The sequence below is a fragment of the Syngnathoides biaculeatus genome, chromosome 4, assembly GCF_019802595.1.
Source record: "Syngnathoides biaculeatus isolate LvHL_M chromosome 4, ASM1980259v1, whole genome shotgun sequence".
Taxonomy (NCBI): Eukaryota; Metazoa; Chordata; class Actinopteri; order Syngnathiformes; family Syngnathidae; genus Syngnathoides; species Syngnathoides biaculeatus.
Window position 1 is genome coordinate 27559936 of NC_084643.1, and position 15155 is coordinate 27575090.

Below are 15155 nucleotides of genomic sequence, written 5' to 3' on the forward strand. Positions count from 1 at the left end.
GAAAGGGCTTGGAAAAAAAAACAACTCGTAAATTATGGATGCAATTATTTTCGGTAGATAGTTGGCTTGCAGTATTGTATAGCATTTAGTATATGTGAATATAGCCTTGGTGATTTAAAACAGCCATTCCTCTTACTGTGCTACCACCAACTAAAAACTCATCGTTTTGTATTATTGCTGGAACATCTTGCACAAACTCTGAATCACAGCTAAGTGTCGCACACTTTTCTTCTGGAAAGTCTGCATTGGATCAGTGTGACAGTCTGATGCTCCTGTAGCTTTTATGAGTTACTCTGACCATCCTCCTTCTCAGATCTCGGGTGGTCTCCCCATGAGTTATTTCCACCAACAATACTTTTCAAATGTAGTGATTTTGTCATTTAATTAATAAAATAGCTGATGTTCTTGTTGCGTTTAGGCTAGCCAGTCACTGCAATGAAAACCATGAAAGATCGTCACAATATAAGGACTTAATGAGATTTTGTACAGCCTTTGTTCAATTTATTGTGAATTTGGACTGCATATAGGACTTCTCCATCCATCCGTCCATCCATCCATCCATCCATCCATCCATCCATCCATCCATCCATCCATCCATCCATCCATCCATTTTCTTAGCCGCTTGTCCTCACAAGGACTCACACGGAAGTCCTGGAGCTATCCCAGCTGTCAACGAGCAGGAGGCAGGTTACACCCTAAACTGGTTGCCAGCCAGTCGCAGGACACATCGAGATAAACGGTCACACTCACAATCACACCTCATGCATGCATGTTTTTGAGATGTGGGAGGAAACCAGAGTGCCTGGTGAAAACCCACGCAGGCATGCGGTGAACATGGAAACTCCACACACTCGGGGCTGGGATCGAACCCTGGACCTCAGTACTGTGAGGCCAACAATTTACAGCTGACCCACTATGCCGCCTCTTAACAATCAATGACTCCAATTATTTTAGATGGGACTAGAATTATGGAAAACTTTCTTCAATACTAATATGTCTTTGGTCTTCACACTCACTTGTAACACTCAATCCAACATTCATTATATTTTAATTTTTAATATGTTGTTGTGTAGAGCTCCACAATAATATTACATTCATTCTAAAGGCAATTCAGTTTATACTGTGCTTTGTATTTTTATTTATTCATTTTTCACACCACAGAAGAAAGCAGACCACACACATTCAGTCATGCATGGGAAGATGTCAATGTGACTCCACACAAATGGTGGCTGCACGCCTGAGCTGAGTTTCAGGGTTTCTGTACCTTGCTCAGGGAGACCTTGACATAGTCAAGACGCAGTTTAGTATCTTTCGAAGAAAAATATCCAATTTCGAGATGTGATTCATGACCTTCCTGTGTCAAAGCACAAATCCCTCCAGATGACTTACTGCTGCCCTAGTTACACCACACCTTTAATTTCTCTTGGTGCCAGTGAAAATGGGAGCTTAGAACTTGTTTTCAACTGTCATCATGACCCACTTTTATAGAAGAACAATGAAGAAAATGTATAGTTCAAAAATGGCCTTTGAGAACACATGTACTGTACATCATATTTTGAAGCAGAACTACACATGGTGACAAATTAAAGATGCCTTTTAGAGCACCGTACTTAAGAAACCGAGGATGGACATCCCAACTGCATTCTTCTTTCAACAAGAGTCCAGTTGCCTATGTGTATGTATTTTTGTGAAAACACATCTAAGTGTAAATATAAACTATCCAATAAGAAACAATAGATACAATGGTGACTGAGCGTGCCTTGTAGTCCTGCGCGACAGTATTTTTACGTTGCGCAAACTAGTTCATTGCGGAATGTTCGTAGCCTCGAAACATCATATGTCGGTACAGCTATAAACAAATCATTTTGTAATTCCTGCCTGCAACCCACTCATAATGAGTCTGACAAACCTTTGGGTCCCGACCCATCAATTGAGACTCACTCCTCTAAAATCTTTATGACAACAGACAAATCAAGAGGGCGTAGGAGTAATGTAATGAGGCTGACGGAAATAAACTTTAAAGCCAAATTGCACAGATTGAGGCACACAATTTTAAACCTGCACAAATGATGCAAAGCAAATGTCCGTTTGTGATAGCATGTTCACCAGTGAAAGGGAAAACAGATGTGTGGCCTGCCAAGACAAAATCGCCCCTAAAAAAATTATGAGTATTTTATTAGTGCTTTTGAAGATGACAATTTTACTGCAGTGGGACTGAAACCTCGACACAGCCGAGTTAAGATTTAGCACCTCATCACTCTTATTTCCCAGTGCATCACAACCTACTCCTCTCCGTGTTTTTGAGTGGAGTGATCCAAGTGTGATGTTGCAGGAAGGCGAAAATCCAGAACACTATCTCAAAGACAATTATGAACCAACAGTTAGCCAGTTACAATGAAGAAAATAAGTATTTGAACACCCTGCTGTTTTGCAAGTTCTTACACTTAGAAATCTTGGAGGGGTCTGAAATTGTCATTTTAGGTGCATGTCCATTGTGAGAGAGATAATCTAAAAAGAAAAATCCAGAAATCACAATTTATGATATTTTTGTGTGATATAGCTGCAAATAAGTATTTGAACACTTGAGAAAACCAATGTTAATATTTGGTACAGTAGCCTTTGTTTGATATTACAGATGTCAAATGCTTCATGTAGTTGTTCACCACATTTGCACACACTGCAGGATGGATTTTGGCCCACTTCTCTACTCAATTCTTCTCTAGATCAGACAGGTTTCTGGGCTGTCACTGAGAAACATGGAGTTTCAGCTTGCTCCAAAGATATCCTATTGGGTTTAGCTCTGGAGACTGGTTAGGCCAATGCCAGAACCTTGATATGTTTCTTACGGAGCTACTCCTTGGTTTTCCTGGCTGTGTGCTTCGGGTCATTAACATGTTGAAAGACCCAGCCATGACTCAACTTCAATGCTCTGACTGAGGGAAAGAGATTGTTCCCCAAAATCTCACAATACATCCTCTCCTTAATACGGTGCAGTCGTCCTGTCCCATGTGCAGAAAAACACCCCCAAAGGATGATGCTACAACCCCCATGCTTCACAGTAGCGATGGTGTTCTTGGGATGGAACACATCATTCTTTTTCCTTGGTTAGTGGAATTATGACCAAAAAGTTCAATTTTGGTCTCATCTGACAACCAAACCTTCTCCCATGACTCCTCTGTATCATCCAAATAGTCATTGGCAAACTTAAGATGGGCCTTGACATGTGCTGGTTTAAGCAGGGGAACCTTCCGTGCCGTGCATGATTTCAAACCATGACGTCTTAGTGTATTACCAACAGTCACCTTGGAAATGGTGGTCCCAGCTCTTTTCAGGTCATTGACCATGTCCTGTCGTGTAGTCCTGGGCTGATTCCGTACCTTTCTAAGGATCATTGAGACCCCACGAGGTGATATCTTGCATGGGGCTCCACTCCGATTGAGATTGACTGTCATGTTTAGCTTCATTCATTTTCTAATGATTGCTCCTACAGCGGACCTTTTTTCACCAAGCTGCTGGCAATTTCTCCATAGCCCTTTCCAGCCGTGTGGACTTGTACAATTTTGCCTCTGGTGTGTTTGGACAGCTCTTTGGTTTTTGCCATGTTACAAGTTTGAGTCTTACTGATTGTATGGGGTGGGCGAGTGTCTTTATGCAGCTAACGACCTCACACAAGTGCATCTGATTCAGGATAATGCATGGAGTGGAGGCGGACTTTTAAAGGTGGATTAACAGGTCTTTGAGGGTCAGAATTCTAGGTGATAGACAGGTGTTCAAATACTTATTTGCAGCTTTAACACACAAATAAATCATTAAAACTCATACATTGTCATTATTGGATTTTTTAATTTTTTTTTTTAGATTATCTCTCTCACAGTGGACATGCACCAATGAAAATTTCAGACCCCTCCATGATTTCTAAGTGGGAGAACTTGCAATATAGCAGCGTGTTCAAATACTTATTTTCTTCACTTTAACTGAAGTGACAGCTTTGCTAAGAAAGTGATTCTCCTTCATCATTGGTTAAATGTACACTTCAGAACAAATATATTTGACCATGTGTAATAAAAATGAGAAGTTCAATCAAGGAAATATTTTCAAGTGGCCATCTCACGATTTTGCCTAAATGTTTGGTATTTTTTTTCACTGGCCTCACAAAAAGTCGCATTTTACACTGATGCCAAAAGCACAGAAAAAAATCCCAATGAAAATTTTTTCATAATACCCAGTCTGTAAGTCTCTTATGAAATCTTGAACAAGAAGCGAATAAAGAGGAAACTGTGTGTTGACTATTCCAGTTCAGCCAGTTGGCTATGAATCCCGCCTGTATTTCTCCCTGACGGACGAAAACACCTCATCATCACATGAAGTCTCGCACTTCAGCGAAAACCTGATGTAATGGTTTGTTGCACCTTCATACTGCTGATCACCTTGGGATGGCAAACATGCACAAATATTTGCCTAAACCGAAATGCAGATTTTTTTTTAAGCTACTGGAGATGAGAGTTGAGGTGTATTTTTTTCAGAATGATAACCTATTTCCTCTACTTTTGCCAAGAGAGCAAACTTCCAGGTGGCAAAGTCTTAAATTTGACGATATCCATCTTGTCTAGCAGGCTTTGTGCATCTACAGTCACCTGGAAGGCTTGTACTTGTGGTAGATACAGTGTAGGTAGATATCACAACATAGAGGAACAATGCTTCAGCATTAGGTTCTCCAGCATTGATGAGCCTACCGCACACCAGATGACGGTGTGTGATAACTGAATTGCAATATTGCAAACATATTTACAGTTGGCGAAACACCCTTGCAGACCTACCAATTTCCAGAAATGTAATTTGAAACCTCATGTGATACAAAATGGCATTTTTTAATTGGTCCTTACATCTCCAAAGTTGTGACTCAAATTTTGAATCCCAGCAAAACTTGTTACAGTTGGTCACTTATGAGAGCTATTTGGAGATCCCCTCACACTGCATGACAGTTTTGCTCAATGTGCAGCAGCCAAAGGGTCCTCCATTAGATTTTTTTCCCCATGATGCCGTGCTCCATGCGTCTTTTGTCACCTCTTTTCAGGTGCACTTGGGCTCTTTGAAGCTTCAGCCCGCTGCCCACCCGTTAGCGCTGACCCGGGAAATGATTGGTCAGGCGCTCAAAAGTAACACAAACCTGGAGAAAGAAAACTCACTGCTATTGGACGAGAACCGTAAACTGAAAGAGGATCATGTACAAATAATCCAAGAGTAAGTATGAGGATTTTTTCATTTGATTTTTTTTCTGATGAGTGTGACAGTCTCACGGTTGTTCAGCTGCTAAAGCATTGGCCTCACAGTTCTGAGGTCCCGGGTTCAATCCCGGACTCACCTGTGTGGAGTTTGCATGTTCTCCCTGTGCCTGCGTGGGATTTCTCCGGGCACTCCGGTTTCCTCCCATGCAACATTAATTGGATACTCTAAATTGCCCCCAAGTGTGATTGTGAGTGTGGCTTTTTGCCTCGACGTGCCCTGTGTTTGGCTGGCAACCAGTTCAGGGTGTACCCCGCCTCCTGGCCGTTGACAGCTGGGACAGGCTCCAGCACTTCCGTGACCTTTGTGAGGATAAGCGGCTAAGAAAATGGATGGACGGATGAATGGATGAGTGTGAATAGTTGTTTATTTGAATAGTTTGTTTATATGTGCTCTGTGATTGGCTGGCGACCAGTTCAGGGTGTACTCCACCTCTCCCCTGAAGATACTGTAGGCTCCAGGATACCTGTGACCCGAGTGAGGATACGTGGAACAGAAGATGGATGGATGGATGAATGAATGAATGTATTAAATAGTGAAATAAATGGGAAATTACTGTGTTATATTAGTAATTGTGGAGTATTTGTTAAAAGTTAGAGGTGTTTGCTTACTCTTGTTAATTTTTCTTCCTCACTGCCAGCTGTTTTTATGCACAGCAGTCAACCGTTAATGACATCACTGGCCGCCCCTATGAGTGGTGAAGGTTACACCCAGTACTCCAAACTTCGCTTGTGATTTCTGGGAAACGGGGCATTGTTTCGGTCCCTTTGTTTTTGTAGGATAATTCCCCTCGTGGTGATAATTCTTCTGAGCAAATTGTTAAAAAAAAAAAAAAAATTGTTCAAATTTGTAATGTATGTGGATGCATTTATGTGAAAACTATTGTCTGTGTACCTTTGTCACAAGGCTGGAACGTCAGGTTCAGGATAAAGAGACAACGACAAGGGACCTTTACACCCATTTTGTTATGGTGCTCAATGAGAAGAAGGCCAAGATCAGAAGCTTGCAGGATGCTCTCAGTCAGCTCCAACCAACTACTCGTCTTCAGAGGACTCAAAGGTTGGTTGGAGCAAAATCCTTTCAACAGATTCCTGACATATGAGGGTTGTCAGGAAAGTTCGAGGACTGATCTCACATTTTCACACCCCCAACTACAAGCGAGTTCCCCCCTTCAGTATCGGCTAGACGATTAACCGGCATGTATATAAAAAGATCCTGCTGTGTTTGCTTTGTTTAGTTTATGAAGAGAGACGAGTGGACGAAGAAAATCCTCTCAGCGTGCGTGAAGGTGTTGCAAAGAAAGCTGTGTAATTGCGCTAGATTCCAGGGGGATTGCTTCCAGGGGAAAACTTGATTGTAATTTGGTTTTGGATATATATTTTGTGGCACAGACCAATGCGGCATGGTGGGTGACCGGTTAGGACATTCGCCTCACAGTTCTCAGGATCCGGGTTCAAATCCGGGGTTTTCACCAGGTACTCCAGTTTCCTCCCTTGACCCCAAAAACATGAATGGTGCATTGACTGAAAACTCTAAATTGCCCGTAGGTGTGAATGGTCGTTTGTATTTGTGTGCCCTGTGATTGGCTGCTGACCAGTTCAGGGTGTACGACCCTAATGAGGACAAGTGGAACGGAAAATCGATGGTTGTTCGACACAGACTAAATTGTCTGTAGGGGTAATGATGAGTGTGAATGGTTTTATGTGCACAGTAATTGTCTGGTGACCAGTCCAGGGTGTAACCAATTTCTTGCCTGACATCAGATGAGTTTACTTAAGAGGTACCAACAAGTTAGATTACAAGTCTGTGGATAAGGCATGTTTCTGCTTTTAGAAGTCATGCTCTAAGGATTTACTGAAAGCAAGATGTTTTTTTTTGTGTGTGTGAAAATGTAAATGATCACATGGTGTGATGTGTTTTGAAGTATTAAAGAACAAGCTGAAGAATGTACATTTATAAACATTACACCAAGATAAATTGTCAGCTATAAATTGTATTCCTGTAAAATAGATGAGGTTGGTTGGCTAGTGGATTAATGTGCAGCACTTTGATTATACTTTTTCACGTCATACATCCTGTACTTCCATTTCAAGAGGATGATTCATTTTTACATGGCAATGTATGGAAACTCTTATGGAAACTTCAGAGCCAATAAGAACCACTTGGACCCTTTATTTTCCAGCAACACGATGATGTCAGATCAACATTAGCCACACCTCAATGGAGTACAATTATGTAGCTTTTTTGGAGTTGAAAAGCAGCGTAATGATTGCTTTACCCTTAGTCTGCCTGGCTTCCCCACCTTTTCCAATGGTTTGTAAAATGAAATAAAGATTGCCTTAAGGCTTGGCCAACAAACTGTGGTGGTACTCTAATTGTAACATGTATCAAGAACATCCTATATACCACACACACTGATGTTTGTTTTTTTTGTTTTTTTTTTCAAGAGATGATCACATCTCTTTAGGTGAGGATGTCAGCCTTGACAGCAAAACAGAGACAACGGAGAGCAGCCATCTATCACTTGAACCAACCCTCCTTACCGCAGGTTTGTTTTATTAAAGGAAAAATGACTTTGCAGTATAGCACATTTGAAGGAATGCAAATATGATCCCCGTTCAAACACGAGTAAAATAAAAATTTAATGTACCAGTCACTTAACTGTCTTTGGTGCTGTGGCTTGGTTGACGGTTTCTTTTTGCTGTGTTGCAACCTAAATTATGACTTGCGAATGAACTTCAAACTTAAACACTCACCTTGGCACTTTAGGCCGTTCAACGGAAATCCAAAAGAAGAGCACGCGTGGAGCCTGAAGGAGATGTTAGTCACGTGTAAAGCGGCCAACTGGAGCTGGAGTTGGGGCTCCTGACGTCACTCACTAGACGCACATGCACACACGTGGTTTCCCTACTGTAATTGTTAGTGTGTGTGTTATGTGAGGAACACACACACAACTTGGGGGCACTGATGTTTTAAACTATGTCGCCACAGTCCAGACAACTATTTAGCTCCTTAGCTTGGTAGGTCGTTAACTCCCAGACTAGCGAATGTAATAGTTAACTTTCCCTAAAGTCTCCCACTTTTGTGTATCTCCGGAGCCAGCAGCTCGCTGCATTGTGAGTGGCCCAGTGGGTATTACAACAAAGAAAATTGATTACACACCCACACACACGTACACATGCGTCACACTTACGTAAGGCTGGTCTCAAACCATCCATTTAAATGAGATCCCTGATTGACTTATTGTATTTTTTCCTCACAATAATCCTTACGTTGTCCGAGGCCAAAATCTGACTCATTAATTAATGATGGACACTTTGAGTGAAACTTGAGTTTTGGCAGTCTTCCAGTAATTGTATTTTACTGGCCAACAAAGTTCACATTTCAAAGTGAGTAACGTAATGTAAGCGTAAATGTAAATTTAAAAGTACTGCACGCACAAGGAGGAAATACCCTCAGGTCGCTAGGTTACGGAATCCGTACACAACTATAAGTCAAGCTGTTAAGATTGCTTGCAGCCTGGCAGCTGTGAGGTGGCCTCCTACTTCCTGCGTCATACAGCAGGCATGATGTCAAAGCCCCACAATGAACCACTGGAGTGTGTGCATGGAACACCCTCCCATGGCTTACAAACTCCCACATGATGCAAAATGATACACCCCCCCGCCAACCCCACGTATTTTTTTCCAAGCGCCAATTGCACAATAGTCTATAAATCTACTGTTCACTGAAAGCATGTCATTGAAAATTACTCACCACTTGTGTGTCAATGAGATTTTCCTGCTATTCCACGTCACGATACAGATGTTTTGGAGAACGTGCATATATGGGTGTGTTTCCAAGTATACATCTTTGCGACAGATTCTGGGTGTTTTTTTTTTCTTGGCCGAATGCACAGTGTTGGAAATGAGTTGTGTATTTGTTACAGTTACATTATGCTAACGGATGCTGTACGTTACTTTAGATTTGGAATGACTGAAAAGAAAATCTCTGTGACCTGGTTAAGGTCAAAAATGATTTTGTATTCTTCAAAAAGAAACAACCATACAACAAAAGCATCTTATCTTACACTGTTGTCATTTCAAAAATAACTCTCAGAGGTTCTCTTTTATACATGCTGTTAGCCTATAAGCATAATTGTCCAAGTCATTTTTTAACTTTGTCAAAAATATCAATGAATAAATTCTCATGTGCTTGCTGAAATTTTTTTTCCCTATGTGTTTATGTAGATTTACAGTCATCCAGGCCATGGTAATCTTTACATCTTGAATTGAGGAAGCTGGCCTTTTGTTTGTTAAGTTTCTCGTGTTTTTTCTTGTTTTCTGCAAATGTTCAAAGCTGAATTGGGCAATTATGCTATTAGACCAACGGTTTCTTGGTCATGTCTCATTATCGTCACTAAACATGGACTACTGTGATTTCTTTTGTCCTTTCCCATCACAGGAAGATGCTCAAGTTCGACTTTGTCATCCACTCGTTTTTTCGAACAGCAACTATAACCCTCAATCAAAATATCAATCAAAAAATTCTAAATACTCAACACACTAATTAGTCATAAGTGAGTTTTAAGCAAATATAAGACATGAAGTCATAATAATATGCAAAAAAAAAGCCTCTTCTATTGTCCATAGTTCTGTCAGTGTACTATGATACTAATAATTATCACTAACCCTAAATTCTTGAAAGTGTGGATTTGTGTTGACTGCTGAGGTTCCAGGTTCAAATCTGGCCTCGACTCTGTGGAGTTCGCATGTTCTTCCCGTGCATTATTTGGGTTTTCTCCGGGTACGTGTATGGTAGGAAGACCCTAAATTACCCTTACGCGTGAATGTGAACATGAATGGTTGTATGTGTCCTGGGGTTTGTACAAATGTAGGTTTTCACGCACAGAGACTATCAATGTGAAAAACTATGAGGGGGCGGAACAGTACACAAAAAAAGAGATCATTTGAGATAAAAAGCTCCTGTTAATGACAATGAGGTTTGAGCTGTCCTGTGCACATGCGCTGATTAAGTCTGCTCAGATGAGAAGCAAAACATCTTCAAAGAAAACCAGAACATTCCAGTTGTGATGGATTCAGTGCTCTGTGAATAGAACGGCCTGAATGCGTGAGAATATTCGCAGGCATGTGTCAATGACAATGACATTTGTGACAAATGCAAATCTTTGTCAATAAACACAAAAACAAAAGACAGAATATTATAGCTTAATTGATTGTGAAGCTCATTGTATCAAACTGAAAATGACCACTGAAAAACCTCTGATGTATGCAGCCACCGCAAAATCCCAAGAAAAAGGAAATTGTGAGTAAGCTCACATTTTCAAGGATCGCCACAGTCAACAAAGTAAGCGTTGGGATAGTGTATCTAAAATCCGAAAAACGTCTTTACTTTAAATGTAAAAAAAGCAGTGAAAATAATGTTAACTTTTTTTTTGCTTTGCTTTTTTTTTTGCTACTCCAACTTTACATAGTGGGTCTACATTTTGCCCCTTTGACATTCCCTTTGTTGCCACAGGCTGTGTTCATATTCAAGAAGAGTGATTAAAAAAAAAAGAATGATGAGAGAGCCGAATTGGGGACAAAAGAATAAACACACCCTCTGGGTTTAGCATCTGGTCGTGGCAAACAAATCACTCGCAGTGAGGTGCCTCTAGATAAAAGAGACAAAGATGGAAGTAAGATAATGGTTGGGTGGCTCGGGGTGTGGGGGACTCAACAGGATGAATGGAAACAATCCACTCAAAGTAATTGTTGTTAGTCAGATGTGCCGTAGTGCCAATTAGTGAAGATACACCGCAAACACGTGGTTTTTTCTCAGATGATTTATCTATAGATCATCTCACAAAAGATATATTTAAAAGGGCACAATCTGTCAATCTGATCTGAATTTGAATAGACTATCATCAGTGTTAGAAGGCAAACAGTTGGGTTTGTAGCTCTATCTGTGTGATAACATCCTACTTTGACACGCCTTGTGTGGAATGCCACTTCTCTAGTAGCAATCAAATGGGCACACCACTTCAGGGTTGGGGTCGTGCAAGGTTACTTGATGTCTACATCAGGTAAAAATGCACAAAATTACCACAGATGTGCCAGAAGTCATGTTGTTGGAGACTTTGTTAGAATAATGAACAGTTTGGAATTTTTCTACGGAATTGTCATTAATTCCCAAAATGTAAAGCAAAATATTGGTGTGAAAGTGCTAAAAATATTAGTTTGGAGACATTTGAGGCTCAACATTAGCAATCTGATGGATATTTTGAAGTGTCTCAAGTCCATTTGTGTATGTATTTATTACAGACTAAAAATTGCTGAATTTAGCGGAATGATGATGCCCATTAAAATAGTGTTTCTGTCTGCAGGACATTATCAGATCAGCCAGGGTTTTTCTTTGGACCACAACATGTGTCTTGATGAGAACGTTCCACCAAGATGGAAAGCAACGGGAACAGTTGATGACCAGAACCTCGGTGCTTCTGAAATGGAATGAAATCACAGGTTTGTCAGTCAAACAATTTGGAAAAAAACGATTTAAATTTTCATCCACGCTGTGCCTAAAAGCACTGTTCTGTATTCTAAATTACTTTTGCCTGGTACCACAGGCTGTGAGGCAAAATTCTGAAAATACCATTTTTAAGTCCGCTACTATGGACTGCGTGCCAATGTTCGGAGAATTAGAGTTCCATTAAGTCTATCATTTAACTAACTTTGGCGCATATGAGTGAAATATGAAAAGGTGAGCATTCCCTGCTGAATCGAGCTTTTTGCTTATTCTCCCGTAGACTTTAGCACTTTGTCTTCTTACATGCACCAGAGGCTGTACTAAATCCTGTGCCCCTTGGAGGTGAAACATTTTACACACCTTGCTGCACGTTTTGAGTGATTTCCAGAAATGTATGTCGAGAGATGATCAAAAGATATTTATATGAGCTTATCAAAGAGGAGCTGTGAGTCGTCCGTTAAAATATTTCATCAAACTGCTTGCAAGAAAAAAAGTCAACCGAGCTATAGCTTGTTATTATTAGTTATTATAATGTTTGTATTTTAGTGTTTAAATATTGTGCCAAAGGAATACCAAATTGGTGTGAACTGGTTCAATTTCTTTGCCCTCTTGCTTTTCCCTCAGTGTGATCGCATCTGGGAATCAGCATGGCAATGAACCAAGACAGTTGGGACAAAGTAGCTGCCTGTGGTGCAATGTTGCTAGCTTCTCTTTGCTGGGTAACGCCCCACTTTTAGTCCTCGAGGGAGTCCCTGAATTTGATCCAAGGTTGCCTCTCTTATTAAAAAAAAAAAAAAAACAACAATTTCACATCTGGATTGTTTTAATTGTGGCTCAGCTTGCGTGGAGACATCAATGGTGCTGTGAAGCATTTGCTGACATGCGTCACTGATCATGTGATAAAGAGGAACTGAATACTCCCCCTGAGCTCCCTTGGGAATGGATGGCGTTGCCGCTAATGACTTGGAGAACGCGTTATAGAGACTCGACAAAAAGAGCATGGAAGTAATTTATCAACTGTTGGACGTCGCCTTGGACTCAGAGACCTCGACTCTGGGTGAGACCCGACGAGAGAGCAACATCTTGCGGAGGCTACACCCTGAAAACATGGTGTCATCACCAGGCAACCAATGTAGCTTCGTTGCAGTTTATTTGTCATGGCTTGCTGAGGTTTCACTGCCTCTCCTTCCCTCTTTATGGAAGAGAAATACAGTATGTGGCTTATGCCTGAAGCCAACGGTGTATCCAAACTAAAACCCATTTTTTTTAGCAGCTTGTGGTATAAACTATCAGGGGATTTAAAAAGAAGAAGTTTGTCCTCATCTCTCACTTCGCTTTCTACCAATCGCACATAATTTAAATCGTAACAATGTATTTATTCATAATGTGCCAATGAATAAAGATAATTCAGTTACAGTAGCAAGTGGCATAAATCATCATTGTTCTGCTTCATGCTAAGGTCAGCTTTGCAAAGATTTCTCTTTTTAGTTGTGAATGTTGCAAAATTCCTGAAAAATCTATGACATTTTGCTTGGTTACTGTTGTTTTTCTCATGCAAAAGTAAAGTGCAAAATATATACATCCATCTTTTATTCTTTCCCACTTATCCTCATTAGCCTATCCCAGCTGACTTGGGCAAGGGGTGGGGTGGTTGCTGGTTGCCAGCCACTGGGAATTTACAATATCTATACAATTAACACAATGTTAAGGGAGAACTCGTGTAATTAAATTACATATGCTTTTGGATATGTTCATGCCTAAAATTTTACCTACATTTGGGAAATTACAAAAGCTCATACAACATGCATTAATTGGACACTCTAAATTGCCCCTGTGTGTGTTTGTGAGTGCGACTGTTTGTCTCCATGTGCCCTGCGATTGGCTGGCAACCAGTTCAGCGTGTACCCCGCCTCCTGCCCAATGACAGCTGGGATAGGCTCCAGCACTCCTGTGACGCTTGTGAGGATAAGCGGGTCAGAAAATGGATCGATGGATGGATTTACATTCTATCATGTTTCGTTAACAGGATATCATTTATGTAAAGCGCAAATATGTAAAAAATAATGATCTGAGAATCTACTTTTTTTTGGGTGGGGGGGACATCAAACAGTCTTGTTGATGCATTCATTCAAAATTAAGAAAACTAATCAAAATGTTGTTAAATGCAATTTGTTATATTGATTTGAGAGAGTAATAGAAATAGTTACAAAACCGGGTAATTTGCCATTGTAACCATCTACATTTCCAAAGTAATTTTCCCAACACTGAGTATATAAAACAATATATACAATACCAACTTTGATAGATTGTTTTTAGTGTGGGAAATAAAAGTGAATAATGTCCAAGTACCCATTGCATCCTTTAAATCCCTGTCTGCGTTCTGTGGAAGAAAAGGTATGGACAGCCCAGCCTTAAGCATTGCATCTATATTTGTCGGCGTAGTTCACTTGTCTTGTGTCCTCAAGGAACTGAGGTTTGCTAAAGTGAGGTGAATCGGGTTATTTTCCCCACCTCTTCACTTCCTCCCTCTCTTCTAACCCCAACCTCAGCTGCCAGGTTCAGGTCCTGAGGTCACGGCAGTCAGTCGTCCAACTGACAGTAATGAATCAAAGACGTCTCATGATTCCTGCATCCTACCATTGATTCGAGGTTATCTCCGTCTACCTTTCGAATTCTAATTGAACACGTTTGCCGGGGATTCTGCACGGCCACTGAGATAATCCCTCAGGATTATGAAAGCAGTCAATAAAACATTTTACATTGAGAGTAGTGTCAAAGAATAGTTTACAGATTAGTATGGGACACCTTGGACGAATACAATGAATATTTCAGTCACTTGTTCCTTTCAGAATTTGTTGTACTGTATGCTATAAACTTTGCCAATAGATATTTATGTCCAGTATATTTTGTTGTACTGTATGTGTTTGTTCACAAAAGTATAAAACTGTATATGTAACATGAAATCTGTATGATATATCTGTGGTATGTATTCATCACACCATTTTATGGTCCATTGGAAAAATTTTGTCATTTGATTTGACTCCTGTTTAAAAACAAAAACAAAAAATACATGATCTTTATTTACTTTAATAAACAGATTATCTTTTGTATGTTGGATGACAATATCCATGCGATCTTCATCTAACAGTGGAAATTATGTAATATTCTTACCACATTTAATTATAAATTGCCACATCAAGATCTCGGAAGTAATTGCTTATGAATCCTCATTAATATGCATGCAGCAAATATTTGTTCCTAGTGGACGCAACCGCTTTGTCAGTGGGTTAACAGTTCAAATACCGTTAACTGTTTGGATATAGCCATTTTTTATTTTGCTTTTCTTTGTCATTTACTTACGGTGTGCA

At 40.3% G+C, this 15155-nt stretch overlaps 1 protein-coding gene across 8 annotated transcripts in view; it reads left to right on the forward strand.

Moving 5' to 3' along the window:
• The window catches only part of LOC133499529 (DNA repair protein XRCC4-like), a 31219-nt gene extending 16324 nt beyond the window's left edge, over positions 1-14895 (forward strand). For 3 of the 8 annotated variants that reach the window (XM_061817665.1, XM_061817663.1, XM_061817664.1), the window contains 5 exons: positions 5075-5241; positions 6190-6342; positions 7731-7831; positions 11648-11783; positions 12412-14892. In XM_061817665.1, the coding sequence (XP_061673649.1) occupies positions 5075-5241; positions 6190-6342; positions 7731-7831; positions 11648-11775 (549 nt within the window). In that variant the 3' untranslated portion in view covers positions 11776-11783; positions 12412-14892. Of the gene's footprint in view, positions 1-5074; positions 5242-6189; positions 6343-7730; positions 7832-8052; positions 9695-11647; positions 11784-12067; positions 12130-12411 lie in introns of those variants that run through there. The other 5 variants (XR_009794682.1, XM_061817669.1, XM_061817668.1 and 2 more) reach the window with 5 other exon arrangements.
• The last annotated feature ends 260 nt before the right edge of the window (positions 14896-15155 follow it).